General features: G+C 35.5%; 3 protein-coding genes across 7 annotated transcripts; 1 reads left to right on the forward strand and 2 right to left on the reverse strand.

The window, feature by feature from the left end:
• The first annotated feature begins 2,018 nt into the window (after positions 1-2,018).
• Positions 2,019-7,804, forward strand: LOC125843758 (O-fucosyltransferase 39). Of its 3 annotated transcripts, XM_049522955.1 has the most exons (11): positions 2,019-2,142; positions 2,423-2,584; positions 4,183-4,245; positions 4,348-4,429; positions 4,565-4,635; positions 4,762-4,850; positions 4,930-5,133; positions 5,517-5,787; positions 6,012-6,239; positions 6,352-6,549; positions 7,269-7,804. In XM_049522955.1, exons 2-11 carry the CDS (start codon positions 2,480-2,482, stop codon positions 7,476-7,478), a joined length of 1,521 nt encoding a protein of 506 aa, XP_049378912.1. In that variant the 5' UTR covers positions 2,019-2,142; positions 2,423-2,479; the 3' UTR covers positions 7,479-7,804. The 3 variants fall into 3 exon arrangements, with proteins under 3 accessions (XP_049378912.1, XP_049378911.1, XP_049378913.1); XM_049522954.1 differs by having other exon boundaries at positions 2,030-2,584; XM_049522956.1 differs by having other exon boundaries at positions 2,030-2,584; positions 4,568-4,635.
• Positions 7,805-8,358: 554 nt separating this feature from the next.
• LOC125843753 (mechanosensitive ion channel protein 2, chloroplastic) lies at positions 8,359-16,429 on the reverse strand. Of its 3 annotated transcripts, none has more exons than XM_049522948.1 (14): positions 16,313-16,429; positions 15,780-16,011; positions 15,347-15,406; positions 14,681-14,835; positions 14,081-14,204; positions 13,893-13,990; positions 13,688-13,801; positions 12,394-12,454; positions 12,115-12,264; positions 11,846-11,956; positions 11,546-11,713; positions 11,339-11,452; positions 10,346-10,402; positions 8,359-9,581 (listed from the first exon to the last, which is right to left on the reverse strand). In XM_049522948.1, the coding sequence occupies exons 2-14, from the start codon at positions 15,864-15,866 to the stop codon at positions 8,601-8,603; spliced, it is 2,280 nt and encodes a 759-aa protein (XP_049378905.1). In that variant the 5' UTR covers positions 15,867-16,011; positions 16,313-16,429; the 3' UTR covers positions 8,359-8,600. The 3 variants fall into 3 exon arrangements, with proteins under 3 accessions (XP_049378905.1, XP_049378906.1, XP_049378907.1); XM_049522949.1 differs by having other exon boundaries at positions 13,893-13,987; positions 16,313-16,384; XM_049522950.1 differs by lacking the exon at positions 15,347-15,406.
• Positions 16,430-17,724: 1,295 nt separating this feature from the next.
• LOC125843749 (uncharacterized protein At4g38062) lies at positions 17,725-23,342 on the reverse strand. The gene is made up of 2 exons (XM_049522943.1): positions 23,230-23,342; positions 17,725-21,726 (listed from the first exon to the last, which is right to left on the reverse strand). Exon 2 carries the CDS (start codon positions 21,692-21,694, stop codon positions 17,954-17,956), a length of 3,741 nt encoding a protein of 1,246 aa, XP_049378900.1. The 5' UTR covers positions 21,695-21,726; positions 23,230-23,342; the 3' UTR covers positions 17,725-17,953.
• Positions 23,343-24,932: the final 1,590 nt, after the last annotated feature.

Genomic DNA, 24,932 nt, shown 5'->3' on the forward strand with positions numbered 1-24,932 from the left:
TCAAAGAAAAAAGGGCTCAAAAAGCCTTTCTTCATCCTATTCCCTCAATACCAAATCACTCAAAAACAAAAGGGAAATTATAATGGGACAGTATTTTTTTAAAAAAAAATTCATTAAAAAATTTGAGATTGAGTTTAATAAATAAAGTCATTTAAAATATTTTTTTGGTTAAAATTTGGAATAATTATAGACTATAGTTAAAATAATTGCGATTCAGGTTCCTTATTAGTATACAGAAAACTATCTCTCAAGCATATGACTAAATGAAGCTCCGATTGATTTGTAATATCTCTTTTTAGGTTATTATTTAGATTTTGTCCCATTTATAAAAAATATATAAACATAATTCTTGAAAAATTATTCTTCCAGACAACATTTGAATATTGATTGGTCTTATTTGATAGGATTTACGCGTTATCAATTTCTGAAAATGTATCTCCATTAATTAAATTATTTCTGACCCTACCTTTGGATTTTTATATTATTGGTACACAATCTATGAAGGTCTTCCCTACATATATTACAACGTTCCACCCTTCATAATAGAGAAATTTTAATGGTCGAAACTTGAAATAAAACTAGGGATTCGATTTCAACATCTCCTTATATATTGTTAATATTACAAATCAAATAATGAACGTACATCTGATGTTTATAATAACTTATCAAATTTTAGATCACGAATCAATATTTCCTCATAAACTATTTAGTCTATTAAAGGGAAAAACTTTAAATCATAATCTAAAAAAGCTTACAAATTTCTTAATATTATTTACTAAATATCTTCCCAAAAAAAGTCATAAAAATCACTTGTGAACTAGTGTTAGGACATAAATCATATAAAATCATAATATTGAGTCAAACATAAAAAATATGATATTTCGTATTTACTTTTAATAATTTATTACCAAAATTGAATATTGAAAACATCGAATCGAATAACGAAGGTTCATAATAATAGTACCAACCCCTTCCCCAACCAAATAGACCCCACCACCCACCTTCCTTTTTATTTGATTGTGAATGTGAAAAGAACAGTAACAGAGCAAGTGTCGGTGGCTTGGTGCCTAAATAGCCAATTGTGCAACCATTATTATTAGTCACATTAAAAAGCACATTTTTTTAAAATAAAGTAATCCTCCTTGTGACATTCACAATAAAGCTAATCAAGAAAAGACTCATCCATCAAAAGTCGCAGTACAATGGATGAAACTGCTTTTTATCTTAATTAAGATTATTGATTTTCAATTTTTAATATGTCAAGAATCTTAGTAAGAGTACCTTTTTTGAATAAATTTTATATAATGCGAATTTAAATTACATGTAATACATAAATTAGTTAGATTTTAATATAAATATTGAATGCTTCTTTCTTAATTAAGATTGTTGATTTCAAATTCTAAATATGTAAAATATCTTAATAGGAGCAATTTTCTTATATAAATTCTATGTAGTGCGAATTTAAATTAGTATGTAGTACACAAATTAATTGGATTCTAATATAAATATTAGACATGGATATCTTTAGGAGCGATGCAATGAATGATTGTTCCTTTTTTAATTAGAAGTCTCAATTTTGAATGGTGAATATATAGAAATTTTTAACGAAAACACTTTTTCTAAATAGACTCTTTATAGTTTTAGATCCAGATTAGTATGTAGTACACGAATTAATTAGATTTTAATATGAATGTTAAACATGAAAATTAAAAAAAAAATGAGCAAAAACTAATACCCCACCTCAATTGTTGCCACGTACATAATAGTGCAATGAATGATAATGTTTTTTCTTAATTAAAAGTCTCGATTTTAAGTTAGGAATATATAAAGATACTTAAAGGGATCACTTTTTCTGAAAATCCAGATTAGTACGCAAATTAGTTGAGCTTTAATACGAATATGAACACGGAAATCAAAAGATTAATACCCCACCTCAATTGTTGCCACGTACATAGCGGTGGATGTACCTTTTTAATTGTTTTTCCATGTTTTCTCACTTCAATGAATCTATCCGTTGTTTGGCTGTAATTGGTGTAAACACCTTAGCATCTTGATAGTTGATAAAGACGAACCATCCCCAAAGCATTTACTCTTCACAGAAACTAATTTTTGTAGCAGTAAAATCACTTCAGTGTGGCAGCTGTAAGCTTGCTGTTGCTTCTTTGGTTTTATTATATGCTTTGATTTTTGGTAAATGTGTTGATATTATATGGAAGGGAGATAGGTGTCCCCATGTGAGATGCTTTTACTGAGGCTCATAATGATATTGGCCCCTCTTTACTCTTCCTACTGATTCTTGATTTCTTTCTCTCTTTCTTCCTTGAAAAAAGATTGTTTTTTTTCTTTCTTGTATTCCTTTCTTTCAAGTTTTTGAGAGTTTTTAGGCACACCCTTTTCTTTATATGCTTTATATTTTCGTTAGGGGTTGAGCCAAAAACCAAAAATACACTGCAGCAACAAGAATAAGAGAAGAAGCAGCATGAGTGGAAATCATAGAGGAGGGGGTGCTATGGCTGGTCTTTTTGTGGTTCTTTTGACTGCTTACTTTACTACTTTTTGCCATGCCTCACCCACCATTCTTTCTGTAAGTTTCTATCTTTTTGTTTAGATTTTGCTTGTCTTGTGTAATTATAAACATAGTTATTTAGCCTTGTTGTTGTTTCTTGAATGTACCCTTTTCTTGTTTCCTTTTGTTTTGTGTTCTTTGTTGGTAGATGGAGAAAGAGGGTGATGGAAAAACAGTAAAATGGCAATCTTTAAGTTTCTTCAATGTAGCTTTTTTTTTGTTTTCTTCTATTTTGTGTTCTTTGTTAGTGGTTTAATGGAATTGAATGGAAAAGGTAGATAGAGAAAGAGGGTGATGGAAAAGAACAGCAAAAATGCAATCTTTAAGGTGAAAAATGGTTTTAGAGTGAAATTTGGATGAAAATGGTCATCTAAAGATTAATTAATTTTACAAGGGTAGGTAAGGTGGTAAAAGATTTAGATCTTAGGGTTGGCAGAAATGGAAGTGTAGATAGTGTGAGTTTAGGTTTAAGGGAGTGGACTTTTTCTATGTGAGGAGGTAAGCATTAGTCTTGATTTTTTGGTGGATATGAGCAATTGTGGAATTTTTTTTGGATGTGGAAATTAGGGTTTGTTTACTAGCATTGTGGAAAGAAAGTTGTTTTTTTGTTAGGTGGATTTTGCTGATTTTGTAGTATCTTTTGATATCAAGACAGCAGAAAAGTGAAGCAGAAACTGGCAAAAAACTATTGTTTTGGTATAATTTGTAAATCTAGCAGTGATTGGTGTTGTTTAAGGAGGGATTTGGTGAGTCACTAAAGTTGGATCTGTTGACTTTGGACTAGTTAAGTGTCATTTCTTTAATGGTTTCTTCCAGTCTTAAACCCGTATTCATGCCACTTGCCTGGTTCTCAGGAATGGGAAGTTTTTGGATCTGTTGACTGTACAGTCTGTATGGAAGAATTCTCATGTCATTGAAAAGATCTGATTTTTCAGTTAAATTTTTATATATTTGGTAGATCAACACAGTCAAAGAAGTTGCTATTGCCCTAAAATAATATAATAATAATAACAAAATTCTGTTTGGTGCAAGATGATTATACTTATCTTTCAAAGAGAGGAAATCATAATTTTCTGGGAAAAACATCACATGCATATCCTATCCCAAAGAAGAGGAAATAATCATTCTTTTCTCAAGCGACAAGCAATAAACTAATCATTCCTATCCATGGTTTTGGCTTCAATGTCAATTGGAAGTATTCAAACTTAAAGGCTTGATGTAATGTTATACTATGGTCTCTACTGTTGCAGTTGCTACTGCATAAAAGGATTGAAAAGGGGTAACTGAACTTGGGGTCTGCATAACTTTCTTGAATAGAACCTAACATGGCTAGCCAAGCAAACAGGATATAACCAAAGAAATATCAAGGTTGCCATGATTATTCCGGAGTCTGAATTACATGGACTCTAAAAGGACTAGAGAAGTTCGACTAAATGACATATTTAGATTCTTTTGTTCCAATTCCGAAATTCCTTGTGATCTCTTTGACAAACTTTAGGAATCTGGTAAATTTGCGTCCATAAAGAATAAATTACGTGCTTTTGGTGTGTATCTATGTAATTATGTCTGGAACAATCTAGAAAAAATTGATTGTATAGACTTATTTGCATGTGCAGGATTTGAATGCTCCAAAATTCAGGCACTCACGTCTTGCGAAGAGTGCTAAACAACGCCAAACTGTGCGTAAGACCTTATTGATCACATTCACTTGTTCCTCTTAAATTAACTTCTGTTCTCCTGTCATGAGTTTGTGTCTTGCTTGGTTTCTTCTTTGTCTTTAGTCCAATGAAGAACAGTCACAACTTTGGACACCTTTGGAACACCAAGGATGGAAACCTTGTTCTGAATCTGATGCTGCCTCCAGTGAGTGTCTATGATCACATCTAAAATTTACATCTAGTTTCAAGGCTTGCTGTTAAGCAATAACTCGATTGAGCTTCAGTGTGATCTTGCCGTCTAATTTTCCAATGACTAATAACTGTTCCTTGCACTATGCAGCAGTACCTGAAAAATCTGAGGGATACGTTCAAGTGTTCCTTGATGGAGGACTAAATCAACAGAGGATGGGGGTGCGTATTATGATTCCTTTGTTTGATAGTTCATAGAAACAACATTAATGAATAATGATCAACTCCTTTGATTATAGAAACAAGCTGTTGACCCTTCATTACTGACATCTATATTTCTTGGAAAAGATCTGTGATGCAGTTGTCGTTGCCAAAATTCTGAATGCCACACTTGTGATCCCTCAGTTGGAAGTAAATCCTGTTTGGAAAGATTCAAGGTATCTTAAGTATAGTGCTAAAATTGGTTTACTTTCAACTTTTAAGTATATATACAAGTTATCATCCTCTTTGCTACAGCTCATTCGAGGATATCTTTGATGTGGATCACTTCATCAATGCATTGAAAGACGACGTAGCTATAGTCAAAGAGTTGCCTGATGAATTCTCTTGGAGCACGCGAGAATATTATGGCGTAGCTATCCGACCTACAAGAATCAAGACTGCTCCAGTTCATGCTTCAGCAAATTGGTATTTAGAGAATGTGTCACCTGTACTGCAGAGGTTAGTCAGAAGATTGTTTTTGTTGAAGAATTTGGTCTAGTTGTATGATAGTCATGTAGACTGTGTTCAGTTTCTCAACCCACCCGTATGACAAAGTAAATGTATAATTGGTAAATTACTGGCAGGATTTAGTGCTCAAAACTTAAGGGAATTCTACAAAAGTTCCACTGCCCAGGATTTTACTATTTATTTTAAGTTGTATGTTCCCTTAAACCAAAATTTAAGTTAGGCATGGACTATATTTTATGTGTTTGATTTATTTCTTGATATAGTCATATTCTGTTCGTTCAGTTATTAGCTTCTGCAGATAGTAATTCTCTTATCAACCTTTTGCTGGAATTTGTGACATTGCTTTGTATATTAATATTTTATGAATGGATCAGTTATGGAATCGCTGCCATAGCACCATTTTCTCACCGGCTGACGTTTGACAACATGCCCAAGTACCTCCAACACCTACGATGTAAAGTCAACTTTCAAGCATTGGCCTTTGTTCCGCACATCAGACAACTCGGGGATGCCCTTATCACTCGCCTGAGGTTTCCTCCTAGTGAAGACAACATGGTTAGTAACAACTACCTTAGAGAGGTTACTGATCTTAAGCCCAAACAAGGAGGTGGCAAGTTTGCTGTTCTTCACCTTCGCTTTGACAAGGTAAAAACACCTTACTGTTGTTGAACTACCTGTCCTGCAATATCTCCCGATCAAATATTAGTACATCCACTTTCCTGAAAAGATCAGCTTTCCTTTACTGCCTGTTATAGGCAATATAACACTACTTATTGATGAATATTTCTCAGTACCGTATTTTTTAGTCAATTTTACTCCACCCAAAGTGTCACATAATTTAAGAACCTTTGGACTTGTTATCTCTCCAGGATATGGCTGCTCATTCAGCCTGTGATTTTGGTGGTGGCAAGGCTGAAAATTTGGCTCTAGCTAAATACAGGCAAGTAATTTGGGGAGGAAGGGTCATCAACTCTCAATTTACTGATGAAGAATTAAGGAGTCAAGGACGGTGCCCATTGACCCCCGAAGAAGTTGGATTGCTGCTGGCAGCTTTGGGATTCGACAACAACACTCGTCTATATCTTGCCTCCCATAAGGTCTTCACTGAAGTTCTGCATTTATAGAAACAATATGCCTTTCTTTAAGGCTAGAATACTTGAAGTAAAGCCAATATCTTCGTGTCCTGAAGCTTGTTCATGTTTTCTCTAGGTTTATGGCGGGGAACGCAGGGTTTCAGCCTTGAGAAGTTTGTTTCCCCTGATGGAAGATAAAAAGAGCCTTGCTTCTTCTGAGGAAAGAGCTCTTATCAAAGGAAAGGCTTCATTATTGGCTGCAGTTGATTATTATGTTGGCATGCACAGTGATATTTTCGTTTCCGCCTCCCCTGGAAATATGCACAATGCAATGGTAATCATTCAAATCTTTTCATCTTCTAGTTTCACTGTGGCTTGCTATACCGCCCTTTAGAATCTACTCCATTAGTTGTTAGTCATTTCTTTCAAACATGTTAATAGTAGATTTAAGTTACATACACTGATAGAATATAGTTTAACTTGTGATCGCAGGTTAGTTACAATTACCTGATTACTCCCTCTCTGTTGTGCCTTTTTAGTTGTTTTTGGTCTGACACCTTTCTAATCAATAAAAACATTTTAATCTTGAACTTGCCAATTAAACCTTAAAGACATGGTTTTATAGCCACAGAATGTCGTGACATTGAATCACTAGCTTCAAAAGTCTGTCATTCTTTCTTTGTCTACTCGAACATCTTCACTTAAAATGAAACGTGCCACTCCAAGTGCATCACATTAAGTGGGACAGACAGCAGAGATTTACCCTAAGTGATTTGTTGATGTCACTGTTCATTGCATGTATGCTCTGAACTGCTTTCCTATTAGTTGTCATCTTTTTTTTTTCACTGTCGTTTTTCCTTTCTGTTACCACTTTGATTTGCTTCACTCCACGAGGTAGGAGTAAGGTATGCATACACTGAGGGTATGTTGTTGATTTGGCTGTGTAAATAGTTCTTACACGGTCAATGCACAGAACATAAATGCCGCATTATTAGGCTGGCTATATGTGGTCCACACAGCTAATGAATAATACACCTACCTTGAAATTGACAGGTGGGACACAGAACATACAACAATATGAAGACAATAAGGCCAAACATGGCATTGTTAGGCCAGCTTTTCTTGAACAAGACACTCACTTGGCCTGAGTTTCAAGAATCAGTAATTGAAGGGCACCAAAACAGACAAGGCCAAATCAGACTCCGCAAACCCAAGCAATCCCTCTATACATATCCTGCTCCTGATTGTATGTACCAAGCTTGAGAGGGCCTACCTTATAGATCTTTATTATTATTTGTTTGGTCATCAAATTATTGTTTATTATGCCTTATATTATAGTTATAAATAAGATGCCACCCCTTTTGTTGACTTGTAGGGGTAATATATATTTATGTGTCACCACGTTGAGATTTACGGTAGGGGTGGAAGGAATATGTTGTACAATATATGTGTATTACTCCTATGAAGAGTGCATATACAGATAGTAGTATTCTAGTCTTGACAGATATTTTACTATGTAATGTCAGTTCTTGTAGTTTAATCAGAAGGGTGGTTTGTTTCATTTGGTTGATGTAGCAGAGGTTGATAATTATCAAATGGCAACTAGTGGAATTGATTTCATTATGTCTACACTACGGCTTTCAACTAGAAGTTAATGAAATTGAAGTATCTTTAATGTGCAACCAAATTCTTCTCAAGCCACTTCAACTCTAGTTTCGTTTTTCTATATTCAAACTTGAAAACCCCCTTGCAGAGCGGGTTAAGGGTTCTTCGTTTTCTATATTTAAATTAGAGACCACTGGTTAAGGATGAAATGCTGAGAAAAAGGATAAACAGTTGGCAAGATCTGAATATGTGCCTTTCACCTCAATGAAAGTTTAGAAGCCTTGGATACAAAGTAGGAATCTGGATCTTTTATGAATGATGCCAAGAACAAATTCCTTGGACATATAGTGATCGTTAATCACTGTTCAAATTTGATAGATTCACTCACGAAAACAAGAAGTTTGTTGACTATCTCTGGTAGGATCATTGATTAGATATAGATTACACAAATGGCAAATACACGTGTGTGTGTGTCTGCTGTAAACCAGCATGACTGAGAAAAAAGACAATTCCTATAGAAGTTGATCAACCAGGCCAATAACCCAAAAAACATGCCACTGGAGGATCAAACCGGACACATGAAAATAATACATACATTAATAACCAATAGAAACTAACATGATTAACTCCTATAAGTTAACCAATTTTATACTAGAGTGATAGGCTAAATACTTCACTATCCTGGACATCAAGATAACTCTTTCAATGGACATATAACATCAATTCTGGTGTTGACAAAGAATTAGTGTCACATGAATTGTTAGTGAAAACATAGTCGAATCAATTGTCGGTTGAGGGCCTTTTACCCGACTGATCTGGGGCTGTAGAATTAGGTCTGTTTGAACGCTGTCCGTCTTGTTTATCTTTCTCTGCAATGGTAGAAGCATTACTACTACTACTACGGCTAGTAGCCATTTCCTTGGATTCTGCTGGATTTGGTGGTGGCGACAGCTCTTCTTCAATTGGAAGGGTTCTTTTTGAACCCTCGAGAGCAACACCAAGAACAATGTTCTCTTCCAATGCAGGTTTCAATGGCACAGATGGTTGTGTGACTTGTGGTTTTTCATCCTCTCTTTTAGATTGTGAAGTAGATGGGACATTTCCTGTTTTCTCTCTAACATCTGATGGAGAAGTTGCGGAATTATCAACTACATTGGTCGGGCGACCACTTCCCTGGCTTACCTTCTTAACTTGCTTGTTGCTAGAGATGTTCTCTGGAGGATCTTTGGAATCAGAAGTACCAACTTCTGCAGACTTTAGCTCAGCTTTTGGGACCGGTTTTGAAGTGTTTTTCACTGTTGCTTTACTCGGTTTTGGATCCGACGATGCTTTGATGTCATCTTTGGATTCAGCATTTGCCATTTTGTCAACTTTGGGATCAAGTTTCAGGTCAGAAATTGGCACATCCTTACCATTAGAGTTAGCTGGAAGTGTTTCTTTGATTTTAGGATCAGATGCAGGTCCGCTCTTGGTTTCAACCTTGCTGTCAGGTGCCGGTTTCATGGTAGACTTTTCCTTGGTGTCTTCTTCACCATTCACACGAATTGGTCGACCTTTTATGCGATCTTCCCCATTGACTTTATAAGATGGCTCAATCAGTAGCAACGGACGAGTTGATGCTGCTCCACGACTGAAGGCAGAGTCATATGGCATGTTGTCCAAGTCAGCATCACTATATATTTTCTGAACAGTACGGATGGGAGTGGCAAGCCGAGCTCGGTGATGTCGAATGACTCTGAGAAGATCTAACAAAATAGCTTCCTAATATCATCCAAGAAAAAAGAAAAGGTCAAAACACAAAGTTGTGGATCTCCAAATGAAATGGAACCAAAACCGACTAGCAATAGCCAATAAGAAGTATCCTTCCTGAAATTAAATGACCACTAAACAGGTAGGTGCCAACTTTCATCTCAGTTCGCAAATTCCATATTTCAACCATCTCTTGTTAAACAAACATATGAAACAGCAATTCGCTATGTATTTCATGAGCAGATTATTCGTAATATGCAGAAGAATCGTCTGATAAAGCAACCTTCAGAAGCCGAGAAATTACTTATAGCTACATTCAAGTGTTAAGCATCTCAGAAGACAAAGAAATCATTGCCTTCTTTTTCCACTCTTTTCTGGATAAAGTAAACTTATTGCCTATTGTTCATGGGCTAAAAGGCAGAAAATAGAAAAGAGCACATCTCATTGGACTAGATGATTAATCCCCAACAAATAATTTTGTCACTGGCACCTACAGAACTGTGGCTTTTCAATTACTTGATTTTTGGGGAGCAAGTGATGGGAGGGTTCGGGAGAGAAGTGAACTTCGGCAAGGAACAATCAACTTCATTTGCATACATACATGGGGATTTTGAAAGAAATATTTTATCGACAGTTTCCTACCATTGCCAGGATTAATACTAAAGTTACAGAAAGCAGTGGGCTTCAAATTGAGGATAGAACATTTTACTGTTTTACTAAATATTCTGGATTACAGAAACTCTTCATATAGGATTTGTAGCAGGATCTTCACTCACCTTGACACACAAGTATTCTTCAAAGTGTGATGTCTTGACAAAGCAGGATATTAAGATCTGCACATTAATGAAGCAGATATTTATAAGAGTAAATAAACCACCAGCGGAATAGCATTTCAAGAATGTCAAGCAACTTTTCATGTGAGACAGAGTACATGTTGAGGAGCATAAACAGCCCGGTCCTCGAGAATTTCTGAGTCTCTCACTTACCTAACCATACAAACACACACACATGCAAACAACAATTGGTTCCCTGACATACGGAGTATGCTAAATGGATGGGTCAGCCATAACCCCAAGTAATAGCTAATTGAAAGCAGGCAAGCAGAGTGGACTAGGTTCAACTGGACCATGAAAGTATTTTGCTTTTTAGCAAATGGAAAGATCATCAGTCAATTAGATAAACTGCCATTACATAATGAACTTAGATAATATTCACACACTGCTTTCCAATTATACTATACACTACCTTGAATCAAAGAAGGAGAGTGGTACTTCTTGATTTACTTGCTTTAAGTACCAGTTCTCAAGGTAAATAGATCACGCGGTGTACTAATATAATGGTCTCACTGATACTCATGAAGCACAAATCTTCAGTAAATGGGCACCAAGTAGTGTGCCTTGAGTTTACATAATTTGCTTCTTTCTATACATCCTCCTCGGGAACTGCAATTCAATCAATTAGTTTGGAAGACAACCCTAATTCTTGGTTAAAAGAGTTTACCAACTTCAATTAAGATACAATTCTAGCCCATTATATCTGGAGGCAACAAAAGCAGCAGCCATGATTATGAAATTACTCTGGGTACTCCAGATCTAGAAAATTGCAAGCAGACCAGACATACTCTTACACTCTAGAGAGAAGTAAAAGCACCCAAGATAATTTTCAAAACATATTGGTTCGAAAATCATGTAACTAAAGCAGCCTTTACACTAATAATGACAATCCATCCAAAAGTCACAAGATATTAATAATCAAACATTAACACTAACCAACAGGGCTTGATTTTCAGGGTTGACATTCTCCAGGAATACTCTTCTATGTAACCTCTGTTGCTCAACTTGGGGATTCTTTGCCAAAACTTTGCGCATGTCAGCTACAATATTCTACAGAAAGTCATGGTAACATAGAGATCAAACATCAGTAGTATAACTTATTTTGCTGTATTTTCTTGGCTACGAGAATGAAGTAATGCTCACATTTATCTTACTGACATCCAAATGACTGATGGCTAAGTGAGTTTTAATACGCCAATGAGTTTTCTGAGTCAGATTCCGGACAACATTAACTGTAAACTTGTGGTTTGGAATGTGAATAGCCTCTCGATCCTCGCCTCTTATGATTGTAGGGGACCACCAACCCACATGCTGCAGAAAACAGATAGAGAAATTTATGAGTCGCGGAAAAGTTAACAGAAAAGTGCTAGAGGAAAAGGCTCATACATTCTTCTGATCTCAAACATTAAATACTGGTTTTTCCCCTCAAGCGCAAGTTCATACCTCAACTGTGCCAGAAACTTCATAGCCTTCAATCTTGGTTTGAATCCATTCATTAAGGACAAACGGACGGGTGGCATGGATCATGATACTTGAAAGAAAATTTGTGAATATCTAATAACAACATCACAAGAATAATTGCATTACCATCTTCATCGAAACTGGAACTAGAACTATAAACTATAAACGGCCTTTTCCATGCCTATATGAAGATGAGCTTGAATAATGGTGTTATAACCAACAAGTTCAGCAAGATAAACTATGAAACAGACCTCGCGACCAGCAAGTGTCAGCAATACTGTCCCAAGTCCTCCCGCAGTTAGCCATTTCTGTGTAGAGAAACCTAGCAACTCCATGAATAATGACGCAGCTGCGACCCACACTGCAGTATAAATAGCTCTACCAGCAAACTGGAAGCCCATCTGCCAAGAAGCAAGGCACCCATATATGTACAATATATCAATTGAGACTAACAAAAATTACTTTCATCAAAAGAAAAAAATAAATATAAAATGACACTAACTAATCCAATAGGTGCAAAGAATTCTTACATTTCTAGTATCATTTGCATCACTTGTCTCCATGAAAAACTTCTGTGCTTGTTGAATAACACTGCATTCAATCATTCAAAGTTTACTCTTAAGAAGATACAACAAACAGCTATTTGTGAAGCAACGAATACATCGGTATAAATAAATTTTTCCTACAGAATACAGAGAATACTGAGTGCCATTCTGTCGATCTCATAGAGAAAAAGACATTTAAGCAGGTAATCTACTAACCCCTAGAGACAGTGTAGTCAATACAATTTCGTGTATCAAATAGAAAAATTTATTGGAGCAAAGTTTGGATATGAAGGCACTTATTAAGCAGCATTACAGCTTTACCAAAATGGTATTATCAAACTCGTGATTATCGTAAAATAAGTAGCATCCAGCTTTTTGACAAAATACTACAAGAAAGCTTAAGAGATGCTCTCCACCCCTCAACCCAAAGCAATGTATGGGGCCTTTTGCTCTCTAATTTATTCCAGTTTATCTGACCTGGTTCTCCATCTCTAAGATATTAGACAAATACACAACACTTAGGCTAGTCTTGAGTCATAATTCAGCAAAGTACCCCTCTTTTAAACAATTAACTTATTACTTTAAGCACATACCATATCATTTCTGATATAAGATGTGTACCAATATAAATATCTCAAGACTTTCTTAACTTTATCTTGCTGCAACTTAGTGCAGTCATCTACTAGAAGGGAGTATAAAATAGAAAGCACAAGACAAATGCCGACATATGGACAACTTTTAAACCAATTGCAATATGACAGTCCAAGTAGACAATGTCAACACAAAAATGCTTGAAACCTTAGAATTAGACCACTGATTTTAGTACAAGCATGATCTCTTTATAAAGCCTCAAAAAACATATTCTGCTTCAGAATTTTTTCAATTTTTTTTCAAATTTCATCATCAAATGTTGTTTAAGTTTAGTTGGTTGAAGAAGTTCTATTTAAAATAAGTCATACTAAAGATAAAATACACCTGAACCATATAAACTGTGCTCAAAATATTTTGATTTTCGAGCATAGGTTTGACTGCCCTAACTATGACAGAATATTTCCAAGATGTTAATGAACAAGACGTACTTCTAGTTCTTAACAATATCTTCCATTTTTTCTGAGTGGTAAAGCAGAGCAAAATTTGGTCAAAAGAATGTCATTTTGGAGTTCTATCAACAATATGCTTGTTCAATTCCCGTCGTTCACCCGTAATTCATTAATATTAAAATTAGATAAGTGATTGGCTACAAAGGGGTTTTTTTAAGATCTCCAGAAACCACACTTACCTGGACAAACAATATGCAGAGGCGAGCACAGTAGACAATGATTTTACAAAATTCAGAAGCCGTTGTTTAACAATTTGACTAGCTTCTGTTGGTAGCACCATGGGGTCTAATGCTCTGCAAGAATTATATTTCATGCATCAGCTTGCCATCAAGAAGTAAATCAGTTATGAGGGAAAGATCTCCGCTTGCAATTGAATGAACTAACCTGCAGACAAGCATTGCCCCAGTCCACAACAGCAAAGGTTGAAGATAAAAGGTCATAACATGATATGTACCACTCTTTCCCCAGCTGTTATCACTCTTCTGCACCATAATCAGGCATTGTTGTCAAACTAAAAATAGACGAAGAGGGATATGTACAAAGAAATATAACCAAAACAAACATACTCATACATGAAGGAGTACATTTCTACTTTGACGCAGAAATGGTGCAAGACCCCAAACTGCAAAAGTAAGGATTCCAATTGCCGGAAGCAACTTAAGCAGATGTGGGCTTCCTTGTAAGCTATTGTATGATCTGCATGAATCAACAATAATCTTCTTCATTAAAATTTACGAGGAAACAATATAAACTACGTTAAACAGGTAAAAGGGGTGAAATCTGGCCGCTGATACTAAAGTATGTGCATACAAGTTGGAATTGTGCTATAAAGAAACTATTGTTTTTTCCTCAAAATAAGCAGGCAGACCTCATCCTATTTACTATGGTTAGTAAACCATTTCAAGACGCCTAAACTCAACTTCAATATATTAGATCTAAAAAAGTAAAGGGTTCCACCACACAATGTAGATAGCTGCTTTAACTTAGTTTCTTAACATCTCTGTTAAGATACTATAGCTATCCTCCTAATTCAAGTATTATTCAAAACTATCATCGTCATCTAATCTTGAATTTCGATTTGTTCATCTTTACCCAGATCTATTCATATGAAGGCCACATATAGCAAATAATACACGCATAGTCTTCTCTGATTGAACACAAACAAGAATTACCTTTTCAGTATAATAGTAGCATTCTTTACAGAAATGTCAAAAGCTTGGTCAGGTTTTAGGAAAGAATTACACTTGAACAAATTGCTTCTACATGGGAGCACATGTTTCTTCACTTGCAATCCTCTTAAGTGATGGATACTCCAAGAGTCCTGCCGCTGAAAATGTAACATAACAGAAAATTAAGTTTAGAACAAATTTCTGAAGCCAAATACATTACCACAATTGAATAACAGAGAAGATATCAACAAGGAAAAAGCGCAAGCACCCTATTTGCATTGATTACACTATCCTAAGAAATAATACCCATTGAGCTAATTCTTTTACTACAAGATTGCCACCTTATTTTTCTCTTGGAGTTTTCTCTTCTTTCTTTTAACCGGGATAGTGAATACAAAGTGATAGAAAGTTCCTCTAGACCTTTCTTCTTCTCCTTTTTTTCCTTCCTTTTTTAGACCTTATGAGGAGCGAGGACTCCATTTCTCCTTTGAATTGTTCAATCATTTACAAGTGAACCAATATCTATAAAATGAGATAAACAAAACTGTTTTCAATGCATGGGTAGGAACAGGATGGGCAAGGGGAGACGGGGAAAGAAGTTATACACAATTTACACCAATCTTTTCTGGAATCCAAAGAAGTCATCCACGTGCAATCAAAAGTACTTACCGATGAAAAAGATGACAGATTCGTGCAACAAGAATGCCACCTGCTCCTTCCAAGTGTGTTCTATAAGGAAGCAAGTGGAATTAAACCAAATAATATAAAAGAGTTAATAGTCAAAAAATACCTGAAATATCCCTTTTTTTCAAGTTTCATACTTGAACTATCATGTATGTGAGTTTCCTATCTACCTGAACTATGACCAACTATTTATCAAAACACACCTCAACTATTAGTTGTTCCCTTTTCCTACATGAAATATAATCATCGTTCAGAACGAAAGGAAATATGAACAATGTATGTATGTTTTGATGAATAGTAGGTGATAGGAATAAACTCGAAAACACAGATACTTTAGGTGTTGTTTCCTACCATTCACTCAATATGGGAAGAAGATTTAGTGATGTAAATAAAACATATAACCAAGTCGAAAAGGTACCTGTATAGGTGAATATTTCTTAAGGCGCTCATGGTTCTTGCAAGTCCCCAAATAATGGGACAACTGCAAAGAACCCGCAGCAGCCATTATTGGACAAAGCTAAGCAAACAACCAACTATCACTAGCAGCATAAGATAACTAAACTACTCCACATTGATCAAAGAGTCTTCCTAATTACAAAACAAGGATAGTGATGATTCCCCCCTCAACCTCTACTTCTCTTGAAAAATATCTGCAAAACCCATAAATGAAAACATCATCAGAATTGAAATTAAGTCACTAATATAACCCTAGTCTCAATTCTACCCTAAAAATCAGCCTTCAGAAGTGGAGTTTGAATGAAAAATCAAATCTTTTTACATGGGTGTTTTCTTTTTTCACAGAATTCAAATTTCTACTAATCCATTTCCAATAAAAACTGAAAAAATACAGAAAATTGAAAATTTTAAGCCAAATTGAGCAAAAAAAACCCAACTTTCAAAAGAAAAAAGAAAAAAAAGGAAACTACCAAGAAGATGAAGATGATGACTAACCTTGCCTACCGGAATACAGAGAAAGGAAGAAACCTTCAAAACGACGCCGTATGTATGATGCTTTGTAAAAACAAGGGAAGAAAAAGTTATGGAGGTGGAAGAAGAAGAGAAAAATGTGTTTTTCCCAAAATAAAAATTAAAAAGTTACATATAATTGGGACTCGTGGCATATTGGGAATAATATTTCCAATGGAGGGTACCAATTGGGGAATTTGAGGTTGAGGTGCTAGTTTTGTCCTTGTTGAAAACACCAATGCCAATTATGGAATGACCAATAATTTGATGAAGTTACATATTTGGCCGTTCGATAAATATATACATATATTATACACTAACTATAGACTATATATTATTGTTGGTATCCACTTTCTGGTAGTAGGAGAAAGGTTTTGAGGCTTATTTTTTTTTCACTTAGCTAGTGAGAGTTTTGTTTAACGGGAGAATTTGTAAGATACGAATATTACTTTAATATTTGTGTGAACGTTAAATTATGGTCTTTTTTGATAGCTTTGTTAGTTTTCTTTAGAAGCTAAAATTGGAGAGAAATTAAGGCTAATCCAAACTAAAACCACTTTCTATTTAATATATAATTCTATGGGGTAAAAAAGGAGTTAAGAAGAAGTTGTGTTCATTAACATTGATGAATAATGAAAGGCTTAGGCTCTTTCCTCTTTCAAGGGGACCGGAAGAAATGCAACTATTGTGAGAAAAAAATAAAAGATCAATGAAATAAGGTCTATAGATCGTAAGGCAAAAGACTCGAAAGGAAAAACACTCCTACTGACATTTTATTGAAATCCTACATATCAAGTGTTTGCATGACTTGACAAGTTGCAAACAATAGCAAGCTAACTCAAAGTTAGATAGCTTTTTTAAAAAATAACACTTGCAAAACTTACAAGTAACTATAATGGCTTGAATTAGGAAATGCATTGTAATTTTACATCAATTATTAAGTTTTGACTCCCTTTGTTTCAATTTGCTAGTCTGGTTTGACTTTGACATGGAGTTTAAAAAAATAAAAAGACTTTTGAATCTCGTGGTGTTAAGTTAAAAGATATGTATAATCTTGTGGCCTTAAACATGTTATGTGGAAAATTGAAATTAAAGAGTTGTCAAGAAAGAACGGATGGAGTCTTTTATATCCCAGAATTAATGGTTGCAGCAGTTAAAAAGTAACTAAGGATTTGTGTTATGAAGCAGGTTCTTTGTTAACTAATTGTTAATGATGCTTTCTTGATGTATTAAGAAAGACAAGATTTCAGTCAGACAGTTTAATTGTTTATCCGCCATAACCGTAAATGCAGCTTACTAGAGGGTATAAGAACAGTTAGCTGATAACAAAATCTGCCCTTAACATACAACATGAATACAAAAAGCAGTCATTAAAACAGTACTAAATGTTGGTTGTCATTGTCATTTGCTTGCAACTGTATACAAGGAACTGACTCGCTTGAAAAAGAACTAAAAAATCGAAGTGAATGAATATATGCTACAAAGTTTCTGAAATGGAAGCTCTAAGTAAACGTGTTTTTCCGAGCCAGTTACAGATTGCTGACAAGAAAACAAACAGTTAGATCAAGTTTGTCAAGAAGCTATACAAAAAAAATAACTTCTCTTTTCCTTATTTGAATTTCCTTGTTAATTGTTGAGAGATCTCAATGGTGATCTTTCATCAACAATAGCTTCTAATCTCTTGATTGAAGTGGAAGTTGGAGTGGAAGGGTGTCTGCTATTGTTCTCTTTAACAGGGTCAAAGAATTCATTATCCCATTTCAAGTCTGTTCCCGGCATACTGCTGTCACAGTTTTGTACCATCCTTTCCAAACTACCAGCTAGCTGCATATCTTCCTTAGACATCCGGGAAATTCTTTCTGATAATTCCATGAAAGTATCAAGCAACTTGTCCTTGTCTGATGACAATTTCATGACATCTTCAAGAAGCTTTGCTTTTTCTTTACGTAGGTTCTTGATCACAATATCTGAGCTTCTTACTTGCTTTTCAAGTTTAAACTGCAACACATCTATCTCTGATCTTTTGGCTTCAATCTCAGCTTCAAGCTCTGTCCTTTTTCCAACAGAATTGGACACGTGTTTCTCCAAGTACTCCACTTCCTTTTGCAACTTGCAAAATTCATTTTCTAATTCAACGATCACCAAGTTCCTCATCTGTATTTCAATCTCTTTTAGGATCTCAGCTGTTCTCATCTTCTCCCAGGTTTTATGAAACATATCAACCTCTGCTTGCATTTCCGAGAGACTGGCTGAGAATGAGCTAGTTGAACTTTCAAACTCATTTTCCAGCGAGTTGACAAGCCGCTGGAGATCATATATTCTGTGGTCTTTCTCTTCAACAAGCTGGCGGAGGCTCTCTTTCTCCTTCTTATGCTTTGCTTCTGCTTCCACTTTGGCAAAAATGGCACCTTCAAGCTCTTTTCTCACCCACTCTTGCTCCAAATACTCCACCTCCTTCTGAAGATCATTTATTCTGTGGTCTTTCTCTTCAACAAGCTGGTGGAGACTCTCTTTCTCCTTCTTATGCTGTGTTTCTGCTTCCACGTGCTCAAAAATGGCACCTTCAAGCTCTTTTCTCACCCACTCTTGCTCCAAATACTCCACCTCCTTCTGAAGATCATATATTCTGTGGTCTTTCTCTTCAACAATCTGGTGGAGGCTCTCTTTCTCCTTCTTATGCTTTGTTTCTGCTTCCACTTGTGCTAAAATGGCACCTTCAAGCTCTTTTCTCACCCACTCTTGCTCCAAATACTCCACTTCCTTCTGAAGATCCTGAGACGTCTTCTTGTCCTCAATATTTTCACTGAGCAACGCTGTCTGTTCCCTTTTCTGGTCAAAGAGCTGCTGCTGGAGTTCATTCACTCTTGTATCTTTTTCTGCCAGCTCGAGTTCAAGGCTTTCTCTTTCTTGTTTGAGGTCAAATTCAACATCTGCTTGGGCAAGAAGGGAGGCTTCTATTTGTCTCCTCATTTGAAGGTTTTCTTCCAAGTTGGCTTTCAACTTTTCAGCAACAGATTTCCATACCTGCAGTTCAAATTCCAGTTCATTTCCTTCTTCGAAACTTTCAGCTAGTTCTTCATTTGCTCTATCCAAGGCATCACGAACTTGTTCCAAGTCACTCTTTGTATGCAATACCTGCTCCTTCAAATGACTTTGAGAAGTTGATGCTTCTTTCAGCATTTCCTTTAGTGTATCAACCTCTCTTTGTAAAGGAAGCTGTTGTTGTTCTTCAGAATTCAAGGACTCGATCTTTTCTGACAGCAGTGCTACCTTTTCACGCTCCTCTTCGAGATCTTCCTGAACTCTAACAAGAGCTTCATTCTTCGAATTCAACTGTTTGATTAGAGTAGAGATATTCTCAACTCCTTCTCTCTTCTCCAATTCCATTGAAGCATAATCATCAGCAATTCTTTGATAGAGCTCAAAAAACTGAGATTTCAACACTAACAGCATCATGGAAGTCTCCTCATTCTGTAGTGTTAACTGCAATGTTAGTGATTCACACGTCTCCAACTCCTCTCGAAGTTCAATTATTAAAGTGTCTTTGCTCTGTACAGAAGACTTGTAGAGATCAAGCTCCCCCGTTAGTTTCTCCAATTTAGAAGCCCATTCAGCTTCTTTGGCTTTGAGATTACCAAAACAGTCCTTGTGCACCTGCTCCAGGCCTCTGAGCTTGTTTCGGAGTTTTGACAAGGAAGAAGAAGCTCCAGCTTCTTGAATTTTGGCTTCCTGGAGTTCTTTAAGGGATGTCATCAATTCATGATTCTCTTGCTCTACCCTCCTGAATTGGTATTCCATTTCCTTGTGAAGTGTATCCCTTGAGCCCAATATGTCTCTTAGAGTCGCAATTTCTTTGTCCCTCTGACTTGTCACGCTCTCAATTATAGACTTGGATTCTTCGTACTCCGCACAGACACTGTTAAAGGATGTTTTAGACTCAGCAAGTTGAACTTCCAGTAGTTTTCTCTTGCTTTCTTCATGAGCTAATGCCTGATTGCACATCCACAAACGGCTTTCAAGATCTTTCGATATTCTAAGCTGAGAATCTAAATTCATCTGCAGTTTGGAAATCTCATCTAGCAATGTCGATCTCTCCTTAGTCCATTCTTTCTCCTCCTCTAGATGTTGTTGCCTGAGTCTGCCATGAGCCTCCTCCAGATGACTGAACGATTCCTTCTTCCATTTAAGTTGATCTGCAAGCTTCTTGATTTCCTCCTCCATGTCGAGCAGCATATCATCATTGTGTCTCAGTTCTTTGGATGTTTTAGTTCTCTTCTCCACTTCTGAGGACTTTTTCTGTGAAGATGATACAAATTCCCTTAGCCCCTCGATTTCTTGTTTGAGAGAATGAATTTGTTGCTCTTGATCCAAATTAGTTGCATTTGCACCATCTAGAGCCAATGCCATCCCTCTACCATCTTCTTCATACTTGCTAAGCTGTTGCTTGAGCTTGTAATGAGCCTCCTCCAGATAACTGAACTGTTCCTTCTTCCATTTAAGTTGTTCCTCAAGTTTCCTGTTTTCCTCCTCTATTTCAAAAAGCATATCATCACTGTGCCCCAGCTCTTTGGATGCTTTGGCTCTCTTCTCAGCTTCTGAGGACTTCTTTTGTGAAGCCGATACGAATTCCCTTAGCCCTTCAATTTCCTTTTTGAGAGAACGAATCTGTTGCTCTTGATCCACATTAGTTGAATTAGCACCGTCTAAAGACAATGCCAGCCCTTCTTTCTCTTCTTCACATTTTTTAAGTTGTTGCCTGAGCTTGCCATGAGCCTCTTCCAGATGAATGAACTGTTCATTCCTCCATTTTAGTTGATCTGTGAGCTTCCTGTTTTCCTGCTCCATCTCCAGTAGCATATCATCGGTGTTTCTCAGCTCTTTGGATGCTTTGGCTCTCTTCTCATCAACTTCCAAGGACTTCATCTTCTGTGAAGCCGAAGCCCTTAGCCCCTCAATTTCTTGTTCAAGAGAACGAATCTGCTGTTCCTGATCCATATTAGTTGAATTAGCACCATCTAAAGCCAATGCCAGCCCTCTATTCTCTTCTTCAAACTTTCGGACCATCTCAGCAATGTCAGCACGAAGCTTATCATTTGTAGAACTTAGATGCCTGACAGCAGTCTCCTTTTCTTTAAGTTTTGACTCGATTGCTTCGTGCAACTGTTTAGTGACAGCAAGCTCATCTTCTTTCCCAGACAATTCATGACTGAGCTTCTCTACTTTCAAATTCGCCTCCTGATTCTTGGTTAGCAACTCATTGTTGACTCTTTTCAAGTTCTCACACAACTCAGCTTTACTTTGGTAGTTTGCCCTGAGCTTTTCAATCTCAAGTTTGGCCTCATCTAGTGCTTCATGTACTGTGTCCATTTCCTCACTCCAACTGAGATCAACTAAAACACCTGTTTGCACAAAAGAGAGAATTTCAGCACCAAAACACATGGAATCTCACAAGTGGGGTTCGGGGAGGGTAGAGTGTACGCAGACCTTACCTCTACCTCGTAGAGATAGAGAAGTTGTTTCCGATAGACCCCTCCCTCGACTTAAATTAAAACATTTCCAAGCAGTTTGAAAAGAGAGTACATAAATGAGAGCAGTAACCACAACGGAACAATACTAAATAGGACATGCTGTAATATCAATCTCCAAAAAGATCTTTGAAACGAACCAACTGAAGTCATTGGCAAAACACTTTCGCATATATTTTGGTCTTTATCTTCCCTCAAGTATCTCTCCTTATCAGCTGCACAGTGCAGCTTTTGTGTTAATCTAGAATCTCAAGAAATGAAAACTATAGAGACAGATGACAGAAGGAGTAACAGCTAAGTGTCGATCCCTAAACCTCTTACCTCCAAGAAAGGCATAGGCAAAGACATGAATTTAGGCAAGACTGGAACTCAGACGCGGAACATCATTAAAGTTTATGAGTTCTGAACTTGCGACCCTAAATATTTATATACATATTTAATGGATTTCCTAATGAACTTATCAGGTTTAGCTCCATTGCCTCTCATTGGACGATATGAAAACTCAAAATGCTTTTGAACCTTCCAATTGGTCCAGTTTCTAGTCTAGTGCAGTGCTCTTAAAATCACAATAACATCCTTAAATAAACTGTCTAACTAGGTGTTCCTTGTTCACAATCTTTCTCCACATAAATCCAAGATCTAAGCTTTTTCTAAGGAAGGACACTAATTATTACTCACTGGAAATGCCAGAATTTCAAAAGTTTGACACATTTAATCTTAAATAATGAAATATAGAAGATTAAAAAACACAAACATGCTAAGCATTGAAATATTTTACAAAAATTTTGTACATTTTCATGCTCTGGCAGAATCTGCCCTAAATAATCACACAAGCATAACTATTATACAACAACAGTATAGTAACAGAAACTGAAGGACAAGAAACAACAACAGCACTACGACTAATACTAGTCTCGATGGACAGCAAGACAACACAATACTATCTACTAACCTCCTAACCTAATCTATGTCCTCCGCAACCTTATATCTAAAATCATATTCTCAATAATCTCAAACAACACATATATTCACAGAATCATAAATTACTAAAATTAAAAGGAATTGCTAACTTCAGAGTGTCATACATTCACATAATCAAGAGGAAAAAACATGAAAACATTAACAATTAGTAATTTTGCCTGACACCAACAACAAGAACAACAGCATATCCAGTGAAATTTCATCCGAGCAGGATAGAATCTACGCAAATCTTACCACTACCTTGTGGAGGTAGAGAGTGTGTTTCCGAAAGACTAAATCTTTCAGACACCCACAAAAAAAAAACTTACACAACATCATACAACAAGATTCAGTTTTTCTTTCTATTTACTAATCAAGAAACAATATTAAACAAAATGGTTGTTGTTGAAAAAGTACCTTTGATTAAATTTCTGGGTTGTAGTCCATTCAAAAAAACAACAACTGGGTTTTTTTCAGTTTGAAGTAAGTAAATTGAAAGTTACAAGCTTTAATGGAAGAGTAAAAAAGAAAAAAAATTGAAACTTTTCTGTGTATAGCAATAGCCGTTTGAAATGGAAAATTTGAATTTTGGTATCGCTTAACAACTTTGTTCGGATCTATTGTTAACTAGCCGTTGACATAGGCCCAAATCTATGGAGTAAAAGCCCAAAAGAAAGAAAGACAAAAAATGGGTTAAAATATACAAACGGACAGAAATATACAATCACAGCCTCGATAGTAAACGGAATTATAGATATGGAGTGCAATTATCAAAACTATAGTTATAAAACCTTATTATGTCTATTATGTTTGCTATTTCTGAAATTTTCTCTATATAGTACTCTCTCCATTTCATATTAATTTAATTTTTGAGGTGTTTCACACCCTTTAAAAAAAGTAGATTAAGACATAAATTGAACCTAGTTTTTCATTTTTACCCTCATTAATTATTGTCAAATTTATGATTAAAATAACTAAATATCAATTAATCACTAATTCCAATATTAACTAATGAAGGGTAAAATTGGAAGAACACTCTAAAAGTAGTATTGAAGACTGAACAATTAAGTTAATTTGAAAAATGAAAAATGCCTCAAAAATTAAATTAATATGAAATGGAGAGAGTATTAAACTAGCTATATATATAATATTATATTAGGTTTATATATTATTAATTAATTAATATGCATAATTAATCTAACATGAACTAATTTATGGATCAAGTACACACTAAACCACGCCAATTATTAACCACAACGCGTGATTCAGTGAATAATAACTTAATTTGTTTAATAGCATACACAACTTTATCCCACCAACTTTAATTGTCCCATTAATATTGCACTATAGTTTGTTATTCACGTAGTGTAATATTATGTAAATTTATAATGGTGATTATGTTGGTGGGTGGACCCGTATTATCAACGATGAACTTTCTCTAAGATTTGATCACCTTTATAAAAAGACATAGATTATTTCAAAAATAAAAACGACTTGCTTACAATAACATGAACTGTATCAGAGTTTATATTCATTCATTCTGCACAACTGAACTAGAGGTCTCAATTTAAAATTCTAATATGAATAATCAATAAGTGTGGTGGGACTTTTCTAAGCAAATTTTATCATAGTCAAGCCTTAATATAAGTATCAGATACTAGATAGAAAACTAATTTAATCGCATTGAGTCAATACAATTTTAGTGTAGATTTTATAAGCTTGCTTTCTCAATGCATGTTTTCTTCTTTCCTTGTTGGGTATTTGCAAGTGACAATGTGGAATTTGACTACCTAAAGACAAAGTACAACCAATGCAAATAGAGAAAATCATTAAACAAGGACAGTTTTAGTGATTATTAATTTTTTAAAAATATTCAAGTAATGGTAGTCTTATTATTTTAAGTGCAAGTGTTAAGAAGATTACAAAAGCAATAACATGGTATTAGGCCAAAAGTACTACGAATGTAATAACAATAAAATATTCAGTGTAATATTATAAATAAGGGTATGAAAAAGAGTATTGATATGTATTGCAAATCATATCCTTATCTTGTGATCGAGGGTAAAAAAATTATTTATGAAAGGTTCTAACCTTAATAAAAGAAAATAACAAATTGAGTT

This window comes from Solanum stenotomum, chromosome 11 (genome assembly GCF_019186545.1).
Source record: "Solanum stenotomum isolate F172 chromosome 11, ASM1918654v1, whole genome shotgun sequence".
Lineage (NCBI taxonomy): Eukaryota > Viridiplantae > Streptophyta > Magnoliopsida > Solanales > Solanaceae > Solanum > Solanum stenotomum.

Coding starts and splice junctions, on each gene's coding strand:
- LOC125843758 (XM_049522955.1), top strand. CDS start 2,480: ATGAGTGGAAATCATAGAGGAGGGGGTGCTATGGCTGGTCTTTTTGTG. Junction 4,430..4,564: donor TGAATCTGATGCTGCCTCCA/GTGAGTGTCTAT, acceptor TGCACTATGCAG/CAGTACCTGAAAAATCTGAG. Junction 5,788..6,011: donor TTCACCTTCGCTTTGACAAG/GTAAAAACACCT, acceptor TTATCTCTCCAG/GATATGGCTGCTCATTCAGC.
- LOC125843753 (XM_049522948.1), bottom strand. CDS start 15,866: ATGGCTGCTGCGGGTTCTTTGCAGTTGTCCCATTATTTGGGGACTTGC. Junction 11,714..11,845: donor AAGTTTCTGGCACAGTTGAG/GTATGAACTTGC, acceptor TGTTTTCTGCAG/CATGTGGGTTGGTGGTCCCC. Junction 10,403..11,338: donor CTGAAAATCAAGCCCTGTTG/GTTAGTGTTAAT, acceptor ATTAATGTGCAG/ATCTTAATATCCTGCTTTGT.
- LOC125843749 (XM_049522943.1), bottom strand. CDS start 21,694: ATGGACACAGTACATGAAGCACTAGATGAGGCCAAACTTGAGATTGAA.